This window comes from Mycteria americana, chromosome 5 (genome assembly GCF_035582795.1).
Source record: "Mycteria americana isolate JAX WOST 10 ecotype Jacksonville Zoo and Gardens chromosome 5, USCA_MyAme_1.0, whole genome shotgun sequence".
Lineage (NCBI taxonomy): Eukaryota > Metazoa > Chordata > Aves > Ciconiiformes > Ciconiidae > Mycteria > Mycteria americana.
This window is the reverse complement of record NC_134369.1, coordinates 7383028-7395424: the sequence shown is the minus strand read 5'-3', so window position 1 is coordinate 7395424 and position 12397 is coordinate 7383028. Positions and strand designations below refer to the sequence as shown.

General features: G+C 39.6%; 2 protein-coding genes across 5 annotated transcripts in view; one reads left to right on the top strand and one right to left on the bottom strand.

Annotated features, from left to right (window-relative positions):
• The window catches only part of METTL15 (methyltransferase 15, mitochondrial 12S rRNA N4-cytidine), a 100178-nt gene extending 89170 nt beyond the window's left edge, over positions 1 to 11008 (bottom strand). The window contains exons 1-2 of one of the 3 annotated variants that reach the window (XM_075502043.1): positions 10800 to 11008; positions 8415 to 8694 (exon numbers count right to left, since the gene is read on the bottom strand). In XM_075502043.1, the coding sequence (XP_075358158.1) occupies positions 8415 to 8678 (264 nt within the window). In that variant the 5' untranslated portion in view covers positions 8679 to 8694; positions 10800 to 11008. The other 2 variants (XM_075502042.1, XM_075502044.1) reach the window with 2 other exon arrangements.
• The window catches only part of KIF18A (kinesin family member 18A), a 46400-nt gene continuing 44808 nt past the window's right edge, over positions 10806 to 12397 (top strand). Inside the window, exons 1-2 of one of the 2 annotated variants that reach the window (XM_075502039.1) lie at positions 10806 to 10924; positions 11807 to 12202. In XM_075502039.1, coding sequence (XP_075358154.1) covers positions 11875 to 12202 — 328 coding nt within the window. In that variant the 5' untranslated portion in view covers positions 10806 to 10924; positions 11807 to 11874. Of the gene's footprint in view, positions 10925 to 11468; positions 11518 to 11806; positions 12203 to 12397 lie in introns of those variants that run through there. The other variant, XM_075502040.1, reaches the window with a different exon arrangement.

Sequence of the window (12397 nt, the reverse complement as noted above, 5' to 3'; positions counted from 1 at the left end):
ATGTATGAAATGATTAAAAAGTTGTTTACACTCCAAGTCTAACAATTTACATTACAAAAAGAAATCTAAATAAATATTTGGCATTTTGTAAGAAAACAACCTTTTCACATAATGTATTATATTAAGTGCAATATAAAATGATTTTCCAGTACTGGTCTATTCAACACTTCAACATAATGCAACCATTATTACTCGTTTTTCACATTCATCTCATTGGTACACTAACAGAGGATGCTACTAAATTATACTAGTATACAGCTGATATATCTGTAAGATCACTGACTAGGTCTGCATATTCAAGCACTTCAGTAACTTGCATTCTCTATCAACCATCTCTACATCATTCCACACAGAAGGGAAAAAAGATTGTTATGAATATGATATTCTGAAGCACCATCAATCATAATCACTCAATAGCCTCACAATTAATTTCAAATATATTTCCTTCACAAGGGTTCAATTTTCTGATTACAGCTAAATATGAACCAGCAATTTCGTAGGCAAGATGCTCCCTTCTTTACTTACGAACATTTTTTGTACTAAAACATAAAAAAAGGAATGTTACCTCTTTCTTGTTATTGTTTTGCTGCCTTCACTTATTTTCTAAGACTTCATACCTTAATTTGCAATCTTGATTCTACAGAACATACTGAAATACTTCACCTGTAAATATCTACAAATCATCTTGAAATACATGACGGCTTTCTCAGTCCTCAATTGTAGGTCCTTCACAGAAGCCTGGCAAAAGCCCACGCGCTGGTAAACCACTCTAATCCTCGCACGTCCAGACACAAAGGGAGCCATGACCCAGACCCTCTAGCCTATACCAAGTGGCATTCCTTGCCTAGTGTGGAACCTGCCAGCCGAACGCTGCATTTCACGTAACTGAGTGAAGCATCCAGAAAGATTACTGGGAGCAAATTTTTTCAGTGCGACAGAACACAGATGAGCCCTTTCCTCTTTTCCCCTCAGATGAGAGGTAAGAGAAGCAAACAAAAAACACCACCACCTGCCTTTGTCACCTGCTTTTAGACAGCTCTGGCAGGCCTTGCTTCAGTGTGCATATTTACTTTACTCATTTTCCCAAGAGTAACGTTGTCTGGAATTAGATTTAATGACATTATGACTCAAGCACGCCATTATGAACATTTCCATAGGAAATTAAAATTTCAATGTCTGAATGACTTCAGCTAATCACTAGACTTAGCAAGATGGAGCCGATTTCCTTCAGCTACCTCAGAAGAAACTTCTTTCCTCAGTTATAACTGAGGAGGTATTTAAGATGCAATGAAAATTTTACAAAGGCTCAACTGAAAATCTAATCCAGTCTTTAATATTTATGGTTAGACAACCCAAAAAAAAACATGTACATGTTTTTGATAAGTCTTGGCTGCCAGGTGCCTACAACAATCTGACATTAGATAATACAACTTTTGATAAAGAGGGAGCCTGAAACAATATTAGTTGATTTCAGTGTTTAATACACAATTATTAAAAAAGTATTTTCCCAAGCTGCTGAGCACCAGCAAACACCACTGGAACTAAGATGATGTGCTCAGAAACTCTAAGAAGAAGAAAAATAAAATTAAAAAAAAAAAAAAAAAACAGACTATACATTTGGGTGACTTCAGATACCCATTAATTTTAAACATCAGATTTGGTAGTTTAACCTCTTTAATTATCTCTCTATGCAGAATACGCACCTGTGTTTTACTACTCAAAACAGGATTACCTTAAACAGAAAGGCAAGAAAGTAAGGAAAAAACCTGCAAATATTTCCTGTATTCCAACTGTGATCTTAACCCCCTAGTAATATTTTGTGTGGTAGAAAAAGCCTGTATTCCTGTTTGCAAACTTGAATTCAAATATTTAATAAGAAAGCTTAGCCAAAAGGCTGACTAAATAAGACACACAGTACTAGATGGGGAGGAAATGAGTAGCTACATATATTAATTATCACCCTTTCTGGGATCACAGGCTCACTCAAGTTAAAATTTAAAGGGCTTAGATTACTTTCTGGTGAATTTTATTAGTTTTCCCCAAGAGGTGCAAAGACTAATGCTGTCACAACAGAAAAGGAGAGCATATACAGCATCATTACAAGCTGAGTCACCCGAAAGCATTGAATCTTGCTTTATTATAACACAGCATCTTAAATAGTCTCCTGAAGCACTACCATTTGTTATGCGATAGAGTGATAACAGCAAGCTAACCCAGTATTACAATAAAATGAAATCTGGCGCATCTGCAGAGTTGTTCTCAGTAGGCAGACCAAGTTCCCTTGCTGGTCTCTTTGGACATAGCAGCTGCAGACTTCCCTTCCTCTACTGCAATAGAAGAAAGATGCATAAGAAAGTTGGTGAGAGCTGTCTTGTTGCTGATGATACCATTTAGATATGCCTGCTGAGAGTCATGCTGCAGGTGGGAAGAAGAGGTGGTCGGGCAGATGTCCAAGAATTACAACCAAAAGATTCTTCCCTGTGCAGCTGTAGCTATCAACTTATTCTTCCCCCTCCGCCCAAGTTTTTTTAGTTACTTTCTCTCCAAAGAGCAAAATCTTGAAGTATAAAAAAAGTAAAATCTGAAGGGACTTCTTCACCATGCCTCATTTGTATCTTGCCATCATCCAGATCCAATACATGAATATTTTTCATTTCCTAGTACCACAGTCTAACCACACAGCAGCATCAGCTTCAAAACAGAGAACAGATGTGCAGTGCTCTCAAATAAATTGTATGTGTTTTACTTCGTCTGTCATTAGGGAATTTACGATTCTTGTATTTTTTTGGGACCCACTACAGAAGACAGCAAAGCAAGTAACTTCAGATAATTAAAGAGCATGACTGGACTTTCTCCACGCCCTCAAGTGACAAGCTGTTCATGAACACCATCTCCTGTCTTTTTTTCTTCCCTGTTCCCTTCTTTCCTCTCTCATCTTGTGATGGAACTCACCCGGATGCAGATACTGTAGAACTTGTATGACATTTGCTGGCATCACATTGTTAAATAATATTCCTTCTACCTTGTTACTTTTTTATTTAGACTGTTTGTCACAGCAGAGAGCAATCGGTTATAAGTTAAGGAACTTAAGCAAATGGGGTCTGGTTTTCCAAATTCCCATGTAGACACTACCATCATAAAAACAGGTAATATTATTACTTTAAATTATTTAAAGTAATTTAAATAATAATAGATATCTGAGAGACTATCTTGTCTCTCAAATATAGATATTTGAGAGACTATCTTAATCAAAACTTTTTTGAAAATATTTCAAAATATTTAATGCACATTTTCATGCACTACCTTCAAATGCTAACCTTCACCAAAAAAAAAAATCCCTTTTAAAGTATGATTTTAGCCAAATACTTTCAACAGTGCTCTCTATCTAATGAGGTTCCATTTAACAAGTTTCCTACTACACACCGCAGAAAATGAATACACTTTGCATAGGTATGCACTCTACACACATTATTACACATCTCCTTACACAGCTGTGACCTGAAAACTGGCTAGTCTCTTTTGTATATTCACAATATACACAACCAGGAAATCAGGCAAGACAAGAGTGACTGAAAGGGTACACAGGAACTACATGATCAGCTGAAATAACTCTCAATACCCACTAGTAAAACTAAAGTATCATGGAAAAAGTGTGTTCTGTAATTCCCAGAATATTTTCAGAATTTCTCTATATTAATTTATTGCCTCCTGCAAGTTCCAGTATCTTTCTTCCTGTTTTACAACAACGGTTTATGTTTATCAGTCACCATATAAATCACTGTGCTGCTGCCACAGAAAAACTAACCATACAATTTGCATATGGAAAGATATTTTCAGCATACTTCCCACAAAAAAAAAAAGTTGTTTCTACAATACAAAACACTATATAAATCTCTTGCTTTATGTCATTGGGCCTACTTTCATTTTACAAGTCTAGTGGAAAATAGGTTAAAGTGATAAAAAGTTATATGTCCATGGAGTGTTGTGCTTTTCCAAACCAAGTATTTCAGCATTTATCTCATGATGTAATTAATATTCCATGCCAAACTTGGTATTTTGGTTGCATCCTACAAAATTCTCATACAACTTGAGAACTCAGAATTAATTTTTCCAGGTCCCTTTTCAATTCCTGTTTATCTTGGACACCCTGCAGAAAACTTCAATTTTGAGAGCCTTTAGTGTAAATGGGTTGTTCCAGTTATAAATTATTTGCAGATGGCTTTGGAAGTACTACGATAAGTACACTGGCCACCAACATAGCCACGTAATTATTTATACACCATGATACTTGGAAACTCTTCTCACAAAACAGAAGTCTACTCTGTAGGGTGCTGTACAGAGAAAGGTTATTTTTGTCCTTAAGACCTTACATTCAATATAAGCCAGAAAAAGAAAAGGAATACTGACATATGGACAAGGATATAAACAAACTAAGACAACAGCTTCAGAACAATGGACTCTGTTTTCGCACACCAACAGTCTACCTCAGCTTCCTTTGAATGTCAGCTATTACTTGACTAACTAGCTCTGTGGAGTAGGAAAGAAACCACTACACTCCAGATCAACAACATCCAACAGTGGCAACAGAACTTCAGGAGGTGAAAGGCTACTGTCTTCAAACTAATTGCAGAGCTCAAGCAGCACTTCAGTGACAAAAGACCAACGTTCGACTGTCAGCAATGTCTTATGCTTCCTCTTGTTATTTTGGAAGGCCATGCTCATACCCTCTCTCAGCTGAAAAAGAATCATTTGACATTTGGATGCATGAAAATAGTAGCTATCCTGAGAACAATGCAATATATACCTGAAAGACTGAAAGGAAAGCTCATGGCAAAGCTGGATGTTTTTAAGAAACACCTGTCTCTTTCTAGAAGCTAGGTATCACACATTATTTCCAAGACAAAGAGGATACCCCCTTCAATGAAAGCTGGGTAGTAAAAATAATTTGAATAATTTTATGAAGAATCAAAGAGGATACCTCCACAAGAAGTCCCAGCTAACTCAAGAAGATGTCGGACAAGATCTGTTTGGGGAAAATTAACTGCCTTATTTTTTTTTAGACACAAATTAACATAATGAGATACAAAGAACACCTGATATTAACTCCATTTCTGATGAATCACTTAAACACTGGAGAAAACTAAATGGTCTCATTCATTCTTTCTCACCACAAGTTTGACCACCTACCATTTAATTTACAGATATGAAAAAAAGCACTTCCAGAACTATCACAAACCAAGTAATACTCCTAGAGCTTACTGTATCTCCATTTTAGTCTATTCTAGATCATATTTAACACAAAACCATAGATGTCATCAGATTACAGGCTTCCCCATAAAATCTGAGTAGGGTATAATATTTCTTTTTGTTCCAGTTGGAGTTTAAATATTATTCATAGAAGTGTGCTGTTTGTGCTGCAGCACTATCAAAACAGTTTCCTAGAGCTCTGCAACCTGTAAGAACCTTTGTTATAAGACCCCCATAAGAATAATTAAAAGTTCAAAGTTTCACCTCTGGCATTCATACTAGAACTCACTGCTAATGAAATTCTTTTTCATAACACTATAGCTGTATGATGTGGAAGAGATTCACATCTCTAGGTAAAAGGCAAGTGACTATTGCAAAGGAAAAAAATAGGAAAAAATAGGGTGCAAACTGGGAAAATGTGCTTCCGGATGTCCAAAGGCATTCATTCTGAAAATATGCTTGGTTCTTCGCTACCTTTAAAGTTTAAGAGAACAGAGAAAACTCAAGCTGCCCAGACAATTGCAGAAACACTGGTCGAGTATGCGTAAAGAACACTAGTGGACTGAGAAGACTAAAATGTAGTTTAGTCAATACAGTAAACTTAAAGAGGAAATTACTTGTGTGGGGATTTACTGCAACAGACTTTTCAATGAGGAGAAGTGAGGTAGATCGGTAAAAACTAATTTGTACAATGTGCTTCAAAGACAGGACTACTACAGGGACTTTGTAGAAACAAGCTCTAAGGCAATAAAAGAAGATTCAAAGATAAGTGGAAATACTATTGCTTAAACCCCTGACAAACAGATTCCACAAAGGAGACAGTCAACAAGAATATTCAATAGGAGGGTACTAACATCTTTATCTCAGCTGTGACTCACTCTTAAGTAACATTTATTTTCTTAGGAACCCCTACAAGTAAAATGAAAACCCCATTCACTGACCAAAACCATAGGGAGAATGTTGTCTTTCTAATTGGATTTTCTTTATATTGGCAACTCCTTGTCTTAGGACACAACAAGAAATAGAGGCCCAAATCAGCTTTTTTATAACAAAGAATGTAACTGTGTTAAAGCTGAGCAAAGGAAATCTTCATGGACAAAGGAGAGAAGAAAGCAGAAAAACAAAATCCAAGATCAGAACATTACCATCCCTGCCCACAAAATAAAGTGTTCATGGACTATAACCTTAAAAATGTAATGACTATAACCTTGAAAATGTAAATTGATCCAACAGTCCCAGTTCTATATCCCTCTTAACAGAAACTGTACCACCATTCATGTCAGTGAGAAACAGTCTCAGCCTTTGTTTAAAATTTCACTGATGCTTACTCTAGCAAAACTCAGTTGACACATTGCATCCTCTTGCACACTACTTATTTTCAAAACTTCAGGCTTCAGAAAGTGCTGCAAATATATGATTTAGTCTATCTTTAAAAAAAAAGAAAAATGGAAGTGCTGTTTTCATTTTCAGTTATGCTAAAAAGGTGAGTCATATTATAAATGCTTCTGTTCAAGATAGCACACTTGTTCTCTCTTATGTCTGTCATTAGTGGTTCACCACTAGCTTAGGAATCTGCAAAACTGTGTATACACAGCCCTGAAAAAATCCTACCCCAATAATAAGCTATTTTACATTCATAAATATTTAAATTCTCAAAAAGCCTTCAGGGACAACAATAGTTACTCTCCACAGTTTATAACCAGGAATAGTTTCTTTTGCAAGTTCTGTCCCCAAATAAGTTTTTTGATATCAACAAACACAGTTTAATAAACAGTCCACCCACCAGCCTCTTCTTAATTCTTATTTAAGTAGAAACTTACACAGCTGGAAAAATACTTTACATATAGTGTCACAATTTATATGTTCATTTAATGTGTGAAAATCTCATAATAGTTCTGACATCTAAATGAAATCTGAACTCAAATTCATCATGTATTTCACTAGTTTAGGTATCTTCAACAGTAGGACACATGCAATGTGTATGTCACAATAATTACGCTATTCAGATTCTCTCTGGTTTTCAAAACATTTAAAATGATACCTTATCTTCCAAACTAAAGTAGTTGTCTCAAGGCAATGCAACAAAATTTGACCGCAATTTTTTGATCCCTGAATCCACCTCAAACTCACTATATCCCTTTGCCACTGTTGGATGATGCTGGTTTTGAGTAAAAATAAACAAACATACACATAGACATACTTTGAACTTTCTACTTCTTTGTGTATCATTTCAGTCTTCGTAGTAAAACTATGCATTGATAAGCCTAAACTAATAAGATCCTATGAAGCTAACAGAAAAAGCACTAAAATCATAGATGAAAGCATCTGAAATGTGAAAATCATTTAAGCATTTAAGTTGTATAAGAAAACCTTTGAACTTAATATTGTACTTAAGACCTCTCAGGTGAAAACTATTTCACTGTGTAACATTTTTGTAAAGGGAGGTGTAACAGCATACCTACACTGCACACACCAGTACAATGTAGATATATCAACACTGTAGTGTAGGGAGACCTGAGCTAACCCAGATACCGAAAGGAATCTACTCACTGTACTGTAGCCAAATAAGACGACTTGTAATACATCCACATTATTGATGTTAAACCGTTTCTGGTTTAACACAGTCATTTTATAACTACAGTACCTCTACAGTGCACCACATTATGCAGTGTAAGTATATCCTAAGGAAATATAGTGCCTCAAACCACATGAAACCATGGAAATAAGTATCTCAGAACAAGATAGGATCATGATTTTTAAAACCTACATACTTACTACCTCTTATAAAAAAAGGAAGAGAGCTCTTCACGAATTGATGACATAACCATACATGAGAACTCCCTGCTACTATTCGTAATTAACACAACCCTAGAAATACACAAGAGCAATCCAGAAAGACAAGCACAAAAGCAAGAGATTATTCAAATACTTACTAGTTTTAACAAATACTGCTTATTTGGGGATTCAGGCATACAGATACCAGGTTTTTATTATTTTAAATATACAGCCTTAATGTGAATTGCAAAACAATTTAGAAGCTTTAAAAGGTGCAACAGAGTCTTAAAGAGCATCCCTTTATTTCTCTAAACAAGAGGTACCCTAGACTACACAAACTTTTCTGCTGGACTGCTACTGAATCACAAATGTTAATTAATCATTTAACTCACCTGGCCTGGCTGGGGGGATAAGCAATTAACAACCTCCTCCAGCATCACTGGTATGTGCAATCTTCCAAAATTATTGTTTTCTGTACTTTGAGGAAACTCTTCAGTTTCACATTTCTGGGTGGTTTGTTCCTTTAACTCACAGTCAGAAAGCTTTTTTGCTGAAGAATGGATCCGTCTGGCCAAAGTAGCCACATTTATCGAATTCAGTTTTATGTTGCGCGGAAACAAACATTTGTAAACTTGGCACAGACACTGAGATAACATTTTGGAGTTGATCAACCTAGAAAAACAGTAGATGTCGGGAATTACTTTGAAACAAATATTTAAAACAGTAGGTTTGTTTAAAAAACAAAGTGGAAATGCTATAAGAAAAACATTACACAGCCCAAGATGGGTGGTTTTATAGATATGTCATGTCAGCAAAAAGTGAGAATCTCTTACTTTAACTTGTTTTCAGAATTTTCAATGTCATCTACCAATCAATCATATTCAAGCAACAATGGTTTTCTTTTCATAAGGAACACCTTTCTTCCTTTTCATTGCCAGGACTCTAACAGTGTTACAATGTCCCAGAGATGCTAACATTAAACGACTAACCAAATCTGAGCACAACCAGAACAGTGACTTTACTTTCAAATTGTTCCCCTCCATTTTGTCAAACACAATGAGACACTTGCTCTGAATAGCAGCACTCTGGTTGCCAAGTTTTCCGTATTTCTACTTAAAATAGAAACAGACAAATCAAATACTGTAACCGTATTTAAAATGGTGCTATAATTTAGTGTTACACATGTAGTAAATATACTGTTTTCATCAAGCATTACATCTTGCAATACCAAATACTTCAAGCACAACCAGAGGCAAGAATTCTCCACAGTATAACTAACTGAAATACTACTCTAAACCCTGGAAACATTAGAGTGATTAGCTACGTAGTTGGTCTTTTAACTACATGGAGAACTGATGACTTTTTCCCCCCTGTCCAACACACTCCAAAACTAAGTCAGTAACCTACTAGTAGAAGGCTGCATGACTTAAGCACATTTTTACTTTCCATTAAAAAAAAAAAAAACAAATTGAAAGTTTAACGTAGGTGATAATAAGGCTTTATTTGTAAGACAATCTGTATTTCTTTATAGAGCTGAAACCTTCTGTAACGCTGTATTGCATAGTCTCTCCTGCCAGGCAGGAAAGTTCCAACCTTTGACATAAAACCATTCAAAAAAGTGTCATCCCACATTCATACCATTAACAGAAGGGCAACCTTATTTTAACTATAAGATTTTTATTACACACTTTGCTTGGATTTACCTAGCCAGAGGCTTTTTGTCTGCATAGATAAGAACATGCTGAGTTATCACCTCTGGAAAGTTATTCTCCTGATAATTTAAGCCTCAAATAGGAAGTATTTCCCATTACCTTAAATTTGGAAGAGTGTATGATTCTATAACCTTGCACAGATATACCATAGCCCTGAGGTTTTGCAACAAACTACAACGCCTCTATAGAAAATATTGTATGAACAGAGTGAAGACCAACAATCATCATCCAACTCACACTGCCCTATGTTGGTATGAGCCCAGGAGATGTTGTTAACACCAGGGACACAAAATGCCTTGCTTACAACCATCCTCATTCTACGCAATTAGGGACTTTTTTCTTAGAAGGGAGCAGAAAGCGTAGTTTCTTGGGGCACGTCTTAAGTGGCATTTGAGCAGAGTTTGAGGCGGCAGCCGCCTGCAGAGCGGGACTTGCACTGAAGCAGACGGAGGCAACCAGGGAACAAAAACTCAACTCCATTAAGGCTTTTTCTCAGAGGCGACCGGAGAAGCGGCGCGCAGCCCGCACCCCAGCCCGCGCCAGGCCCTACAGCGGTAAGGGGGAGGAAGAGGCTGAGGGCTATTCCCCGCTCCCCGCCCGGGCAAGGCCAGGACACGAGGGGCCGCTGGCAGCGAGAGGCCGCCTGCCCGCCCCGCCAGGCCCTGAGTGAAGACCCCCTCACCGCGGGCTCCGCCACTCACTCGCCCCTCAGCCCTCACTCCCAACAGCGTCGCTCCCCCACACGCGCACACACCCCCCCCTCCCCTCCCGTCCCGTCCCGTCCCCCCAGGCCTCCCCCTCTCCCCCGGAGAGGCTCAGAAAGGCGGGAAGCGCCGCGCCCGCCCCACGGCACAGCTGTAGGGGAGCCTCCACCTCAGCTTCACACCCAGTCGGGACCACCCCCCAGGGGCTCCCCCCACCCCCAGCAGCAGGCGCCTGCGGCCTCCACGGGGCGACACCCGCCTGCTGGCTACGGCGGAGCGGCCCAGGGACGCCCGCACCATCGGAGACACCCAGGCCCCAGCGCGGGCTGAGCCGCACGGCCGCTCGTCCCCACGCACTTACCCTCGGCGTCGTCGCGCTGCGAGCGTCACGGCGACGGCGGCCAATGAGGAGGCGGGGGGGCGGGCCGCTTGTGTTTGAATTCGGCGGCCGGGGTTGGCGGCCGTTTGCTCAGCCGGGGCGCTGAGGTGAGTGGCGGCCCTGGGCGGGGGTCGGGCGGCCGGGCGGGGGTCGGCTCCGTCTGCTGTAGCCTCATCTGTGCCGTGGGGTCGAGCCTGGTGGTGGGCCCTGGGGGAGGTCTACCGGTAGTGGGGCGAGCAGGGAGTCGAGAGGGCTGGGCTGGGCTGGGCTGGGCCGCGTCGTCCCCCTCCCCCGCTTGCCCGTCTGCGGCCGTTCCCTCCGCGTTACGGCCTCGCTCCGCGGCCGCGTCGCGCTCATGCCAGGGGCTGTGGGGCGGCTCGGCTGAGAGAGGGCAAGCTTGCCCCGAAGCTGAAAAAGTGTTACCGAGAGCCTTTACCGTGAAGGTCGCTGTCTGCTGTGGGGAGTGAACAACCCTCGGTTATGAGCTAGGTTGGCCCGTTAAAAGGAAATCTGGTTTGACGTCTCCGGGACATGTTTCCGTATCCCGTGCAAATTATGTTAATGTGAATTCTACTTTAACTGTCTCTTTAAACCTATGTGCAATGTGACTAAACTAATAACCTAGAGAAACCAGACAGGCGGCTGCTCTGCGTTTTGCTGAAGGACAAGAAAACCACTGGCTTTGGTCCGTGGAAACATGGTAGTTCATCTGCAAGCTTGCTCTGAAATAAAGGAAAGCTGGTAGATGAGTTAGTAGTTCAAATTGTTGAAATAAGCTTATGAGCTTAGTTTTCTTAAAGCTATACTGAACTAGGTCACCTTTTCAGGCCAGTTACAGTCCTTTCCAAAAGGGTGCGGTCATTGTAGCAGTCCGAAGGGCTAACTAAGAGGGGCTAGGCAGATCCAGCACAGGTGCAAGATATTTGTCCTGATTAAAGGTGTGAACTATTTGAAATAGAAGGCCTTTCACTTTTTTTTGTCAATTGCAGAAAAGATTACAGCTGCTTCAACAGAAAGAGCCTTGGAAGTGAAGAAGGGGGACAAAAGAGACGCTGTTATGTCTGCTGCAGAGGAAGATGATGTCTGTAATCATGTGAAAGTGGTGGTCCGTGTCCGTCCAGAGTCTCAAAAGGAAAAAGATGGCAACTTTAGCAAAGTTGTTCATGTTGTTGACCAGCATATATTGGTCTTTGATCCAAAAGAGGAAGAAATTAGCTTCTTTCATGGGAAAAGACTGACCCATAGGGATATTAATAAAAGAAAAAAGAAAGATCTTAAATTTGTGTTTGATGCTGTTTTTGCTGAAAGTTCATCCCAGTTGGAAGTTTTTGAGCATACTACCAAAAGTGTAATTGATGGCTTCTTAAATGGATATAACTGCACAGGTAACTTTGCTATTTATCTTCTTCAACTCCAAAACTTCACTAAATTCCTTGAAGTTTCTACCATTGTATCCAACTGCTGCAGAGGCCTTAAAAAAGGCTGCAATATAAATAAAGCATTTTGCTTTAATTTAGCGATATAAGAGGCTGACTTTTTAGCCTACGGAAGTTAGGATAGCTCCACTCGAACACGAAAAT